This window comes from Chelonoidis abingdonii, chromosome 11 (genome assembly GCF_003597395.2).
Source record: "Chelonoidis abingdonii isolate Lonesome George chromosome 11, CheloAbing_2.0, whole genome shotgun sequence".
Taxonomy (NCBI): Eukaryota; Metazoa; Chordata; order Testudines; family Testudinidae; genus Chelonoidis; species Chelonoidis abingdonii.
The window spans coordinates 48,508,695-48,524,288 of record NC_133779.1 but is presented as its reverse complement, the minus strand read 5'-3'; the positions used below and the strand labels follow the sequence as shown (position 1 = coordinate 48,524,288).

General features: G+C 46.2%; 1 protein-coding gene across 1 annotated transcript in view; it reads left to right on the top strand.

Moving 5' to 3' along the window:
* Nucleotides 1-9,962, top strand: part of SMG5 (SMG5 nonsense mediated mRNA decay factor) — a 56,114-nt gene extending 46,152 nt beyond the window's left edge. Inside the window, exons 18-21 of the mRNA XM_032792147.2 lie at nucleotides 1,561-1,651; nucleotides 2,463-2,537; nucleotides 3,119-3,257; nucleotides 4,781-9,962. Coding sequence (XP_032648038.2) covers nucleotides 1,561-1,651; nucleotides 2,463-2,537; nucleotides 3,119-3,257; nucleotides 4,781-4,864 — 389 coding nt within the window. The 3' untranslated portion in view covers nucleotides 4,865-9,962. The remainder of the gene's footprint in view (nucleotides 1-1,560; nucleotides 1,652-2,462; nucleotides 2,538-3,118; nucleotides 3,258-4,780) is intronic.
* Nucleotides 9,963-15,594: the final 5,632 nt, after the last annotated feature.

Here is a 15,594-nt window from a genome sequence, read left to right as displayed (position 1 = left end):
GCTATCCGTCTCAGTCTCCCGTTTGAGCGCTGGCTCCGTGTCCTTTTACTTGGTCCTGGAAGGGCATTCTGTGGCGATCACTTTGCTCGCGCGCTGTCGGAGCTGCGTCCCTCGTCGTGGATCCCCGTATACGGTGTTCCATCGGACACGGTGCACTGAGGCGCACCCACATTCTTCCAAGGTGTTCGGCTTTCATGTCAATCAAGACTATTCCTGCTGTCTTCTTCCCAAAACCACACTTGTCTCGCAAGGAGCAGCAGTTACACTCCTTGACGTGCGCAGAGCGCTCGCCTTTTACATACAGCGACAACACCATTCCGTAAGTCCGCCAACTCTTTGTTGCGCACTGCGGAACGAGTTAGGGGTCGTTTCTCAGAGGATTTCCTCATGGGTGACTTTGTATACGGACCTGTTACGACCTAGCGCCATCTTCCTCCGGGCAGAGTAACGGCGCACTCTACCAGAGCCCAGGGTCTCGACAGCTTCCTCGCACGAGTGCCTATCCAGGATCTTCAGGCAGCGACTGGTCCTCAGTGCACACCTTGCTACCCATTATGCCTGGTCCGCGTCCAGGGATGATGCGGCCTTCGCTTGCTGTATTGCGCCAGTGACCTCTAACTCCGACCCACCGCCTAGGTACGGCTTGGGAATCACCTGCTGGAATGGTATGAGCAAGCAATCGAGAAGAGAAACAACGGTTACTCCCTTTGTAACTGTTGTTCTTCGAGTGTGTTGCTCATATCCTTCCACACCGCCTCCTTCCCCACTGTCGGAGTGACGGCAAGAGAACTCAGGAGCAGCGGGCGGCAGGGGTATATATCACCCGCCATGGCGGCGCCACTCTAGGGGGCGGCCTGCCGGCCCGCTGGAGTTGCTAGGGTAAAAGTTCTCCGACGAACGTGCACGCGCGGCACGTACACCTACTGGAATGGATATGAACAACACATCTCGAAGAACAACAGTTACAAAGGTGAGTAACCGTGTTTTCTCCATGTATATTCATGACACTTCATAAATAAATGTCCACACCTCAAACCACTGACCACAGCTGGCATTCACTGGCACCCTTGCTTGCATTCTTAGCAAAGATCAAGGACTGAATGTTTCATGGAAACTGATCTTCCTGTTTACCCCTAGAAGGTGACCTCATCAGGTCAGAGTTAGAGCAATGTTGGGACATTGCAGGGGAGCCTGACCTGCCTGTTTTGTGACTAGAGGATCCTAGTCCCAAGAGCTGAGAGTTCAGTGCTTACTCGCAGCACTAATTAAATTTGTTTTACTAAAAAAGGCTCCTTGCCTCAGGAGTAGCAGCTGGAAATCATTGCATAGGTCCTTGTTTGGCCATTGTATTTGTAGCTCAGGCTGGAGTCTAACATAGTTCATCAGTTAATAGCTGGAGAAAGGTCCAGGTCAGCAGCTAATCAGTTTGTGTGTAGCAGCAGCATAAAGTTATTGCCACCTGCCAGAGGCAATTCCACAGCTCCTCGAGTTCATGCCACGGGTAGGATTCACCTGTAAAGGCACCAGCAAACCAACGTTCTCACTTCTGTTTTTTGTTAGTGATCGATGGTTTAGACTTCCTGAAAAAGGAGAACGCAGGCGCTCGTGACAGCATCCGGTATTTAGAGGCAGAATTTAAAAAGGGAAACAGGTAAATACCCTTTCCCCTTGGTTTTAAAATAAATATATCTGTTTCTTATGAAGAAAAACTCCTTCAAAGAAATGGTGTTTGTACAGATTGAACACAAAATAAAGACAGAATGGGGAATGGGTACCGTTAAACATACACCAGGGCAATATGAAGGCGGCACTGGTAACACTGTGGTTTAATGTGGTTTGACAATCTCTGTATACCTGTAGGGACCACTTTACTTAGTCATAAAATGCAGCCATGTCTGGTGTGGCACGTTGCAGCTATTTATTGGTGCACTGCATTTTAGGACGGGAATTGGAGGATGGTTTTTTCAACAGAATTTCAAGCGAATAGAATTCATTCTCAAGGGAATTGGATTAAAGTGGCTAACAGAATGTGCAAACTTTCCTTAAAATCAGGTTCTATACCAGCGGTCTGATATTTGCCACTGTCTGATCTTATCTTTTAAAAAAAGGCGCTGGAGTGATGCAACATGTCAGAAGGTTAATGGTGTCACGACCCAGAAATCTGTGGTAGGGCTGATGGCACTTTATGTGCCAGTGATCTGGTGATGGGCCAACAGTAAGGTATCTACATTTGAAGGAACTTTAAATTACTTAGGTTAGTTGAGACTAGAGAAAGCTGTGAGGAACTTCAAATGGAACCTAAGCAATCAGGGTGTCTGGGCAGCACCAGCTTTTGGTAAACATCCAGGAGTACCAAGAAAACCAGCATGCTTAGAATCATTCAGCTTCCTTTGCTTTAAAATATTGACGTTCTCCCTTTTAGTAACCTCCGTGTGGGCTCAGTAAATCTACTCTTTCCTCAGGTACATTCGTTGCCAGAAGGATGTTGGGAAAAACTTTGAGAGGCATAAACTGAAGAGACAGGATTTAGATGCCTGGTAAGGTTACAGCTTAGCACAACCTTTGGAATTGTCTTACTTTTTCATTACACGCATGCCAGGTGGATTTTGGGATGTGGTGCCACCTCTGGGACTATTTACATAAATTTGGGTTGCTAGATTTGATCCTGTTCTTCAGAAAGCAAAGGGGCTGTGAGGTCCAGTGTCTTATCCACGGGAGGAGGAGGATCAAATCTGGGAATCTATCCTCATGCAGCTAGTTCCAGTGGGACTCAGGCCTCCGGGTTCTAGCCTCATCTCTGCCACTAGACTGCTGGGTCACAATGGGCAAGTCACTTCCCTTATCTCTTCCTCAGTTTCCCTCCTGTCCTTTGTCTGTCTCGTCTATTTAGATTATAAACCAGATGGGGCTGTGACTTTCTCTCATTATGGGGTCATGATCTCAGTTGGGGCCTCTCAGTGCTACTTTAATACAAATAATGGGGTTAAGAGACTCTACACTGTTAGGATAAGGCTTGCCCTGCAGCTGTATGTACTTATACTTTTGTGGATAAGTGAAATCAGTATCTGTTTGCATAGACACAAATACTGATTTGATTTTTCTTACATCAATGTGACAGGAACCTCTATAAAATATTGGATAGCTGCAAACAGCTGACTGTGTCTCAAGGGAACGGAGAGGATGACACCACAGGGATGGTTACCATCATAACTGGCCTTCAGCCAGATGATCCAAGCAAATTCTCTGCACCCATGCAGGTCAGTGTCTCGGAACAAGGTAACTGGGTTACAACAGGTGGCAAAATCCTTTGTGACCCCAGGTAAGGAAAAATACTCCTTTCATCATCAGCTTCCCTACTGCAAGTGTATTTCCTGCCTGGGCTAGTAAGTGTACTTTATTTCACAAGCCTGAGTTATAAATCGTGGCTCTTATTTTCGTTTGCACTAGGGCACCTTTACACTAAGCTGGTAGTTGAAAGGGGTCTTTGGAATAGGCATAACCATTTTAAGGCTTCTTCATGATGTCAGAGCAGCATAAAGGGGCCCTGGGGTGAATATGGATCAGACATTTTGGTTCTACACAGGTACTTTTGCTGAGATTTTCAAAGCTGCCTAGATGCTCAGCTCCCATCAATTTCAATGCAATTGTACGTCTAAATCCTCTTGTCTGCTTTGAAAATCTCAGCCTCTGTTTGGCTTTGCCCCCTTTGGAACAGCTGTGACTTCCTATAGAAGGAATAAAGTGTGCCCCTTTTCCAGGCTCTTCTCTTGGCACTGATCTTGTGCTCTTGAGGATAGAAAACAGTAAAACTTCTAAAAACATAGTTCCATGTTGTGTACAAGAATTGTTCAGTGTGGGCCAAAGGGATGGAATTTCATGTAATGGGAGAAAAAGATGACAGAGAATTTGAGAAGGTTGCTCAGGAAATGTTTCCCAACTTTGAGCTCAAGTCAAAAAGCCCCTTTCCCTAAGAGATTGAAATTTGGTGGACTAAGTTCCAGAGACTCTGCTGTGCTGGTTGGGCGATAGATAACGTTGGGAGACCAGTGGGCTTTTTTGATCCCAACATTCCATGATATTTTACTGATGTCTTGCCCTGCCCCACACATGGAGTCAAGGAAGAATAAAAATCTAACCCTGAACTCCCTAATTAAATAAAAATTCTCCTGCTCTTGGAGGTAGGGAAGGAAAAGAACTGTTAAACGAGGGAGGACGTTGATCTTGTGGTGAAGGCTCTGGACAGGGGCTCAGGAGATCTGTGTTCATTTCCTGGCTTTGCCACATGTTCGATGTGGAATTTAGGGCTTGTCTACATTAAGATATGCAACTTCAGCTACATGAATAGCGTAACTGGAGTCGATGTACTTAGATCCACTTACCGTGGTGTCTTCACTGTGGTAAGTTAACAGCTGACGCTCTCCCATCGACTCTACTTGCACTTCTCGTTCTGGTGGACTACTGGAGTCAACAGGAGAGCGCTCTGTGGTTGATTTATTGTATCTATACTAGATGCGATAAATCGACCCCTGGTGGATTGATCGCTGCCCACCGATCTGGCAGGTGGTGTATTCAAGCCCTTGGAGTGAGTTATTTAATCACGCTGGGACTCAGTTCCCCCAAGGATAACACTTCTCTGTCTCACAAGGATGTTGAGGCTAATAGCATAACATGGTGATGGGTGGTCATGTAAGTGCCTAGATAGATCATATCATCCAGTCTGCTGTCTTGGCAATTCAGGAAAAATAACTTTAGTGTGTTATTGTCTTGTTTTTGTCTCCAGTCTGCTATCCAGGCAGCAGCCAATGCCAGTGTAGAAATAAAAAATGTTCTGGAGTTCTACAAGCAGTGGAAGGAGATGGGCTGATGGGCAGAAGGGCATCGGGTTGGTGTACCTTTCTCTCCCCCTCTCAGAACGCGCAGTGTCTGAACGAAGGAAACAAAACATAGGCGAGACTTGACACGAAGAAGCAGCAGCAGCAGCAGCAGCAACCATGACAAAAACAAATCCAGTTCCGGCACGCACACAAAACGCCCACAACCCACACCCTGAACAGACAACTGTACATCTCCAACAGCGTCAACTGCTCTGAGAAGAGAGACACCTCAGCGAGGCCAAGAAGAGATCTCCCCTTCTCCCGGTCGGCAGGATGGGCGAGAGACGGGCAGTCGTTCATCCTCCCTAAAGCCTGCTCGGTCGTCCCCAATTGCCAGGCAGCTCCTAGTATGTACTTCATTTAAACAAGCCAAAACCACAGCAGTGAAAATGGAACAACAAAAGGGGCTAGCCTCCGGGGCTGGGGATAAAGATCCAAGGAGTGCTCTTTGTTGGGAATCTGGTAATAGGAACACGAACACCTTTTTAATTAATTTTTCCATCTTCTTTCTTTTAATTCTTAGCATATATATATTAAAAAAAAAAATGGAGTCCTTTGGGGTTCTGGATCCTCTTCAAATGTTAAAGAATTAAAGAGAAAAAGGAAATGATGATGCTATTTTTAAACAGAAAAGCAAAAAAAAGTTTTAGGAACAAATTTATTTATTCCTCTCCTCCCCTTTCCATACTGGGGGGAGTGCAAAGTGATTATTGCCTGTAGAGAGAAGCACCAGCTGGAAACCTTCCCTATCCCGCTAGGAGTTTGGTGTGCATTCCTTGCTTTTGTACTTGTTGCGTGTTTTGTGAGCCATGATAGGTTTAGCTTGGGCTGTTTGAGAACAGGAGGAAAGGTCCTCCTAAACGACCCCCACCCCCAGCATTAGGTCTTTGTGCAGGGGAGGGTAAAGGTGAATGCAATCCAGGCTAGGTGCTGGTAGTCAGAATGGAGCTGCATTGATGCTTGGACAGTGGCAAGGGTTGTTGATTTGGCTTGAGCCTGCCAAGACTCAAGAGACAAATTGAACCTGAAAACATCTCCAAAGGGTCCCTAATTCCTCTTCCTTATTTTGCAGTGAGTTGTTAAGGGAGGAGGGGGTGCAGAGGATTTTCATAAGCTTATCAACTGTCTCTTCAGTTGCTCCCAGACTCAGCTGCTTCTGTTTAAAACAAGAGAGGTTTGCAGAGCTTAGTAGTCCCTAGGAGCAGGGTGGGAAATGCAGTGGCCACTGCAAGTCAGTGTCATCTGGAACCGGCCCATGGATTGTTCTATGCCTTTCAGTCAGTACAGCAGCATCCGTAAAGGAAGGGAAGACAGTAGCTGTGCAGATGCTGGAATTAGCTCCCTTTGTTTCCTGTGAGGCAAATTTACAAACCTCTCTCCTGCACCATCTCTGTGCTTCCTTCATCTGACTTCTGGTAACACTGTTACCTGTAAATGAAAAGCACATTGCTATAACAATCACTGAGCGCCGGGGATAAGTTCCATCTCTGTTGATCTGTGTCATTGTACTTCAAGACCAGATGTCCCCGTCCACTTGTACCAGCAGGAACTATGCAAGTAATAAGTTTAACCCACTGGTCTCTGTCAGGCTGTTTTAATTTGACCTGACAAGAAGCTGCTTAGCTGGTTATTAATGGTGTCCTATGAATGGATCATTTAAAAAAATAGCCGTTTGCAATACTTGCAGATTTCCCAGCATAACAAATCATACCAGAATTGCAGAACGTCCCATTTGGGGTTCCGACCAGTATGAATCACCCAGGATTCATCCACCTTGCAGCTTAGATCATTTTGCTGCCAGCAGCCTCGTTACCCAGATGAAAGGCCTTGGAAAGCCAGTGTGCTTTAAAGGTGATTTTATTCCTTTGGAAAGCAGAGGAGGGCGTAGGGGGTCAGTGTTCTCTTTACAGCTTCACCTGAAACTTGTGCTGCTTCACTAGGCTGTGCCAAGAAGACAGCTTAAGCAAAAATGCTGAATGGGGGCTTTCACCTGATACTGCTGGCTTCCTGTGTTTACAAAGAGATGTCAGCTGTGGCATATCCCCAGGTAGAGTTTAGTGCATGGCATTTGTCCTTTCCCACACGTACTCTGCTACTTTCTTTTATTAGGTCTATTTCTGTTTAGTTCGTGCTTTTATTTAATGGAGATGCAAAAAGTAAAAAAGACCTACCCTGTGTATGATGTCTCCATCAGAACCCCGAGTTGTACAAGCCAGAGCAGTGTAGCGCTGAAAGTGAACCTATTCACCCTCTGCGTTTCTATCCCTTTTTTTGACATGATGCTGACCAGTGCACTGAATTACACTCCCCGCTGACCCACAAGGCTAGGTCATCTTGAATTCTGTCTAGTGGATCAGACTTCTCTTGGACTTGGGTGTTCTGCCCAGCTCTTCTTGGTAGGACGCAAACTGGAACCCACAGCAATGAGTGAGTTGTAGCGGAGGGAAGATCTGCACTAAATGAAGCTTTGTCACAGCTGATTACATTTCTAGTTCTAGGAAATATTTATTTTTTTTCTCCCTTTCGGGGGTGTAGTCTGAGACATGCTGTTCTGATTTTGTAAAGAAGTGGGAATCGTTCTACTGCAATTAATGTCCAAAGCCTCGGATGGGAGCTGTTCAGATGTAGCATATTCCAGTGACCACAGATGAGACTGAGGGGAGAAAAGCAGTGCAAGTGAAGCAGAAACTGAAAACCAGTTCCTCCCAAACAGATCACATTGGCATTGCAGTTAGTTATGATTTCCAAAGCAACAGTGCAACCCAAAATTGGGACTGGAATCCTAGAGCCAAGCTTTGTGACGCAGAGATCATGGATAGAGTGGGGGTGCGCAGCAGCTGCCCATCACTGCACAAATGTGACCATTAAGTGAGGATGATGCTAGGGAAGAGGTGAAGCCTGGCCACAGAAGATGCCACAGCTGCTCATCTTTTGAAATGGAGCGACTGTTCGAGCAGGCAGTTGATGGGGGCTGTTTTGACAGTTGCAGTGGGACATGCAAAACATTTTTAAATTTCATTTTTTTGAAGGTGATTTTTTTAACCTCAAATTTATTTTGTAACAATAAACGTTGCTAAGCTAAAGAGAGATCCCTCCTTGTGTGTCCAGAAAGAGAAATCAAGGCAGGATTTTTTTTTTTAAGGGGGGGAAAGTGTGTCTGTATTTTATAAACATCCCTGTCATGATGCACTGCCTTCTAAAGGGTATTTTTGGTCGTATCAGGAGTGTTGTGGTCATTAAGGAGGTTGGGAAAGGCCCTTGGCTATCCTTCATCAGGAGGAGTGTTGATAGCCCCTTAACGGAGGAGACCAACATGTCACCCTTTTGCTGTCTCCATACACATCTTCAACCTTCTTTCTGCGGAGATAGGAAGCTTTAGGCAGGGGTGGTCAGTTTTCAAAGATGCATCTTGAAGATCCCCATGCATGCTTTTGTCCTCCAAAAATGTGTTGCCATCCAACTAATTAAATGCAAGGAACACATTTTCTGTGCCCTTGCCGGATTTAATCTAAACTGGAAAAGGGACGAAAAATGGTGTATCAGTCTGTGTGGAATAGCACAGCCATAGATCAAGGCACCAGGGAAGATGACACATAGTTTCCTCTTATAAAACATTTTCTAACATTGGGCTTTAATTGGAGGCACTGCTTGATTCTTTTCAGGAGAGGTGCAGGGGAGGATGCTTTTAAGGCCTGATCCTGCAACTCATGATGGGCCATAATTCCCAACTAGTAGGTTGGCCCAAGTCTGTCCAAAATATGGAGCCATGATTAAATGCATAATTGGAACTGTGCTGACTTAGACCAGCAGGGGACTTGGTCCAGGAGTCTCAAATCCCAGTCTAGAATTCAAACAGAGATGGCCACTTTTAATCATCAATGGACGTTGCTAATGCCAAGTATTTCTCCGAGGCTAGATCACTAAATGCCCAGTGGAGGACTGAGAGTTGATATATCATAGCCCACGGCACTAGTGCCCGTAGCTTAATGCTGTGGTTTGGGTCTTATGGGAGTCACCACAGCATGCAATAGCGCCATCTTGAGATGTAGCTGCAAACTGACCTTCCATGCTATCCTAGTGCAACATTTGAGCCTTGCAAAGCCAGCTCTTCTTCCTCTGCTAACACAAAAGGTGCTATCTCAGTAGCTACCAAAAACCTTCTTAGACCACATGCAAACTAGCCCCTGGGGGAGAAATGTTAGCTCAAGCGTCATAACACCCGCTATGCTGGTAACAAGAAAAAAAAAAAGTGCTTTATGGGGTTAAAATGTTTTTAATTTAATCGTTTTGTGTATTTCTGGACTTTGTTTTTCTTTTTTTCCCCTTCCACCAAGTTGGATTCCCAGAAGCTTCAGCGTGACAACCTCATTCACAGAGACTGTCGGTTTCTGGGGGCGAACGGCGTCCTTGATTTCTCATGCGGGTGGCATGTTTGTTTTGCCAGCAGCAGACTGTCTATATGTGCAGCTCTGGGTGAAAAACGCTGTTCGGTGTGTGGTGGACACTGTACTGTATGGGTAGGGTGTGCCAAACAATTCTTCTTTTAAGCTGTTCCCCCACTCTGGTCACACGATTTGTTTGAATGCCATTTGAAACGACTCAGCTTCTCATTCTTGTCATCTAGCAAGGGGGCTGTTTAAAGGGGGCGTGGGAATACAGTGGGATACCCACTGACAATGAAATCAGAGGTCTGTTGGGATAAGAAGGGGAATGACCATGGGTATGGCTTTCCTGTAACCCAATCCTTCCTCTGCTTCTGCAAGCATTAGAACCAATGTTGGGAGGATGGTTGCTGGGTGGGAGTCAAAGGAGGCTAACACTCACCCTCCAGATATTTTATAGCACAAATGACCTCTAGCCTGTGGATTCACAGTTCAGCGGCGATTAACCAGGGAGGAGTGGACACACTGTGGATTTACAGTCCAGGCGATGTGTGTCCAAGGGGAACCTTGCCCCACACTTGTCAGTTGTCTGATAATATAAACTCAGAGGATGTGGGGCACAGGGCCCTTTGACCTCTGATTTCATGGCATGCGTCTGACGGTGGTTGGAACACATTGACTGGCTTAATAAAGTACAAGATGTTTGTACCTCCTGATCGCTCCGTTCATTATTTCTCCCCCTTACTGTTTATGGTCCGCTGAGTCTGTCCCTGGAACGCAGAACAGCACCTTTCTTGCGGATCTGTGCATGCCAGGCTAAATTGGACATTTCTCAAACTACTTTTAAATGTCATTTTCACGCTGACTTCAGAGACGCAGATGGGAGTTCGTGGCACAAGTTCTGCCTAGCCAGGAAATTGCCTTTCATTAGATTGGCTCTTGGCATGTCATGAGCCATTGTGCTGTCTCCGGTGAGATTGAGCATCCCTTTTTCTCCTGAGTCTGCTGTCTTTGCATTAGCTGATGAATTAGATGCTTGTGAAAGTTACCAGACACGCAGCCCTGCGACTCAAGTCCTTGAGCCGCAGAACAGATGCAACAGCGTGAAAAGCTCGTGCTGCCTTCCCGAAGCAAAACGATGGATGGCGACAAGTTCTTGAGTCATTACTGATCCAAACCCGCAACCTAGAATGGAAAGGCCGAATACCTCATTCTGTAAGTATTAGCGTGGGACTGTTGGTCAACTTGGCCATTGTGAAATTTCTATTGATTGGGGCTTACGCAGTTGTTTAGATTATGAACAGTCTTTAGGAAACAAGGGACCGTCTCTTTGTACAGCGCCTAGCACCAATCTCCTATAATAATGGAACACTTCAGCTGTACCAAATGGGAGCTTTGGTCTCCGATGTACATTAGACCTGAGTTTTATTGTAAGTAACAACTGCATGTGCTGAGAAGAAAGCTGAAAATTGTTGACAAAGAATGGGGTTTTGTCAAACAAATATTTTTTGTGGCTAAATATTTTTGACTGAATTTTTCTAAGGGAATGTTTCATTTCAAATTCATTTTTTATCTCAATTTTTTTGAAAACTGGAGAATTCTCAATTTTTTGTCCACCCCCTCTAACTACACTAAAAAGAATAATATCCAGGTTTGTGTGTCACTTTTTTTCCTCCTTTAACTTTTTTCCAAAAGTTCTCCCAACTTCAAAAAAGTTCCAGAGTGGCCAAAGGGAAAAACGACTCTCAACTCAGTCACTCGAACTTTTCAAAAGTTAAGGAAACAATTTGGTTTGAAATGAAAATTTTGTTTAGAAGTATAATGAAATTTTTTCATCTGCTTGCCGGAGGTGGAAAACTTTTTTCAACCAGCTTGAGCGATGAGTAATGAGCTGAAATAAATCAAAGGATCTAAGATCAGATAGTAGGGAAAGCTGTCCTACAGTGAGATCTGTTAGACCGATATTTCTGCAATCAGTGCATGACCCTACGGGTGTGATGAAAAGCAATTGGGAAGCAGAGAAGGGTTGCTTCCACTTGGTCAAATTGTCACTAGCGTTTGCCACCCCAGCAGCTCCCACTCGATTCAGAGCCAACCTGAAAAGGTTGAGAAGACCCTAAGCCATAGTGCTCCCAGGGAGGTGGCTAGAACTCCATCTCTGGTGGGTTTTTTAAGGCTGCTCAGGACTAGTGACTCGATAGCTGGGGTGCAGAGGGGATCAGTTCTGCCCTGGGAGACTGGATCTCTGCTCAAGTTTCTTTGCACTGTGCCTACATATGTTCTAGCACTTCTGGAATGTAGCCTTTCCCCCATGGGTCGCCACCTTCATCCCAAGCCCTGAGAACGCAGGGTTCAGAGCTGACCTGTGGTGGTATCTTTCAGGAGAAGGACGGTTGTCAGCTTTTAGCCAAACTTGGATTTATGCTTAAAGCACCTTGCTGGGAGTTGGCATGGTGGGCTCTGTCCCAGTCTACCACAGACTGGCTGGGATCTCTTTCCTTCAGTAAGCCCATTCATATCTCTCTGCCTCTCTTTCCCCATCTGTGAAATGGAGATAATGATACTGCCTTTGCTTAGTCTAGTTAGAGCAGGACAGAGGCTCTTCCTCATCATGCCTGGGCAGCGTCTGACAAACTGGGGCCCTGCTCTCAGCTGTAAGAGTAATAAAAATCCAGGTTCCTTAGGCTATTTGCTTTCAGGGAAGTAATATCGCCAGACATGCAGCAGGATGGGGCTGACAGAGACAGCTTGACCCATCTGGAAGGGGCCTGGTGTTCAGACAGAAGCTGAGCGCTCAGCGTCTGATAGCCCAACTTCTTTAAGGTGTGTGTCAAGTTGGGCCTCCGAAATCACAAGACACTGGAAAATCTTGACCTCGGTTTTTAAATATCTTCCATGGCTGCCTTAGGGCCTGCTTCTCGATCACACTTGGGCCCCTTTAAGAGGCTCTGGCAGGGGCTGCTGAAGTGGGCACAGATGTCAATCTTTAAGGCTGCTTTATGCTACCAGTGGTATAAAGGGGCCTTAGTGCAAAGGAGAACCAGGCCCTCCATTTCCTTTCAGAACAATAGGCTAGGCAGCAGCTTTTCAGAGAGAAACGAAACGTGCCCTGTTTCTAAATGGCTGTGCCAAGAGGGGGCAATCGGGGACAGCTCTTGCAGCCTCCAAGTTTTAAAATGTCTGTGTTGGTTTGGACTGATCACACTGAGACAATGCCAGGTATTAACTGGCTCAAAGGCTGGTGCTCTGGATACGCCAACTGCCCCATTAACACACAGTTTCTGGGGAAACATCCTCCACCCAGCACCAAGGCTTTAGCTCCATACAGATAGCGATCCCCTGTTCGACTGACCCAGATCCTGCTGCAAAGCAACAAGAGGGGGTTTTGTTTGCTGTGCCCTGGATGGCTGCCTTCCCGCCCGTTTCCCTGGAGTAACTTGGCTGGTTATATTTGGGTCAGGGGTCCCTTCTGGTGCCATGGGCTTATTGCATCGCTCCGGCTAGAATTCTGTTCCAAAGAGGTTCTTCTCCGGTACTCACGGCCATAGTATCTGAGCACCTCGTGTCTGTGCTCATGGGAAGCTGGAAGAGGGGAAGCTGTATTTTTATGGGACATCCTGAGCCTGGCCTATTGACATCAGTGGATTTAGGATTTCACTGCTCTCTCAGGAAAGCCTTAGTCACAGTCTTAGCTAGCTCACTTGCAGTGTTTCTGGATCTGATTGTCATGTTTACCGGGGCACTGGGCCTCCTGGGTTTCTGTCGTTGGTTCTGCCACTCTCTTGTCAAATGCTCTCTTCTGAAATCCATGTGGCTATTTATTATCTATATAGCGATTATGCCTCAAAGCCCAAATGGAGGGGGAGGGCTCCATGTGCTAGGAGTTGTATGCCCATTACAAAACCAGTCCCCGCCCCAAAGAGCTTGCCTGGCAGGAGACAACCATGTGTACAGGCGGTTATGCATGGCCCTGAGATGAGGGTGATTTATATCAACAGCAGTCTCGGCACGCCAGATGCCAAACTATTATCGAGCATAGGTGTCGAGGAGAGTTTGACAGAGGATAGCAGCGTGGTTCAGCGGATAGAGCATCCCATCAGCCAGTAAGTCAGGAGACCTGGGTTCCCTGCTCTGCCACTGACCTGCTAGGTGTCCTTGGACAAATCACGTCCCTCTGTGCCTTGGTTTCCCCTTTCGGTCCTCATTTGCCTGGGCTATTTAAATTGTAAGCTCTTCTAGGCAGAGTCTGTACAGCCCCTAGCACAATGGGACAATTGTCTCTACCTGAATATAAATAATCAATTGGATTTGAGGGATACATTTAACATGATTCTTAGATCGAGCCATGCTGTCGGTGGATTAAAGAAGGAACTGCAGCCTCCTGATAACATGCTTACATGAGGCCTGTTTGAAATGCCTCATATGGCATCCCATGGTTGGCTTTATGGAAATTCATCCTAGCCCAAAGGATCAGGGTGGAGAGGGTTTGGTTTTAAAAGCTTTTGGCTCCAATTCCTGATGTGCGAGAGCCTGAATGCTAATCCCCCCCATGGCTGCCCTCTGCTTGAGTGGGTGGCAAGATGCGGCTCAGATGCTCTAAGCTGAAGGACATGAACAAGGCACTAGTTCTGCAGCGCTCTCAAAAAATGCAGGTTGTGGTTGAAGTTCATGGATGTTCAAGACCAGAAAGGGCCATTGTGAACAATCTCTAGTCTGAGCTCCTGCATAACATTTCCCAGAGCATGGCATCTAATGAGTCCTGCATCCAGCCCGTATCTTGCTGCGGAGTTAGAGGGGCTGTTGCTCTAGAGAGAGCCTCCAAGTGATGGAGAATCCACGCACATCTCTTGGGAAACTTCTAATGGTTAATTACACTCACTGCTACATGCTGACATCCTTTGACGGTTTCTAGCTTTAGTTGCTGGCCATTGGATCTTGTGGTACCTTTTTGCTAAAGAGGCGTCAATGATCTGGTATCTTGTCCTTATGTGGAGGTACTTATGGACCATGTTCAAGTCACCTCTTAGTTTTCTCTTTGAGAACATAAAGGAGCTCGGTCTATTCAAGTCTCTCAGTGTAAGGCAGGTTTTCCAGACATTGGATCATTCTTGCAATTCTCTTCAGCATCCTGTACAGTTTCTCACACTATCTGCTTTCGAGTCCTGGGCACCTTCCAGCAAACACTAGTGCCATATTTTAAACCCAGACCATCCCTTTCTTTTGACAGCTCCTTGTCCAGAATGGTTTGCAACTAAACACAGGAGTGCAACTTTTCTTGTTCCCAGCTGTTCTTGTCTGGTTCCTGTACCGCCATTCTAATCCCCACGTTGACCACCAAAAGGGAACATAGGGTGCGTTATCCGTTATGGATCACACAGATCAATTAGTGGGGCATGAGAAATACGCCTAAATGCATTGGTGAATAGGGAGGAACTTACGTGCACGCTTAATGTTAAGCAAGTGCTTTGCTGAATCGGGGATTAGGGGGGGAAATTTTTCACAAGTGACAAGTGTCTTGTTTACAGCAGCGACTGTGGAGCCGAAAGACATATCTACATAGCAGGATAATGCACGGCAAGGCAGCAGGCGAATCTGTAACATGCCATCTTGCCACACAGTAACTTCCCATGCAGACTCTGCTGAAGTCCTAGAGTGCAGCTTAGCATGTTGCATTTCTCAAGCAAGCATATGCCACACTGCGCTCAGGGACATTCACAGTGCAGTAGCAGCGGCCGCACCAGCCGTTTCTGCATGGCAAGCTGGTGCACTCTAAATTCACGCCCTGGCTGGCCATGCAAAAACTCACGTCATAGAGAAGCCCTGGTTAGTCTAAGTGAAAGTCACTAATAATTGTCCTTTAGTTCTTTCTGTATTATTTCTTTGTCCTTGCTTGGGCATATGGCTCCCCCCAATTTGCAGCCACCTCTGAACTTGAATCTCTCTGCAGGTGAGTTTCTTCTAGCTAATGATGAAGGGTGTGATCTACAGCTGGGCCCTAACAGATCACTGCAGCATCCTCCCACTTAAACTCCACCTCTACCCTTCTTAAACTTGATCTCAGCCATGCCAGCGCGGTTTAATGGTGACCCAAGATATTTAGGCTCAAATATTTAGGCTTCCCCTGAAATCAGTGGAAGTTAGGATCCTAAATACGGTGAGGATCTGGGCCGTACTCCTGTCTGAAGCATTCGGGTAAGGTCTATTAATTGTATATTAACCCTTTATAAACATGGGGGGGGGGCGCGGGAGCCCAAGATAAGCATTGAGAGCATTATGATTAATGTCACAGCCCAGTTCGCAAAGCACTCCAGAAATCCTTTAGGGTAAGCATTATGGGA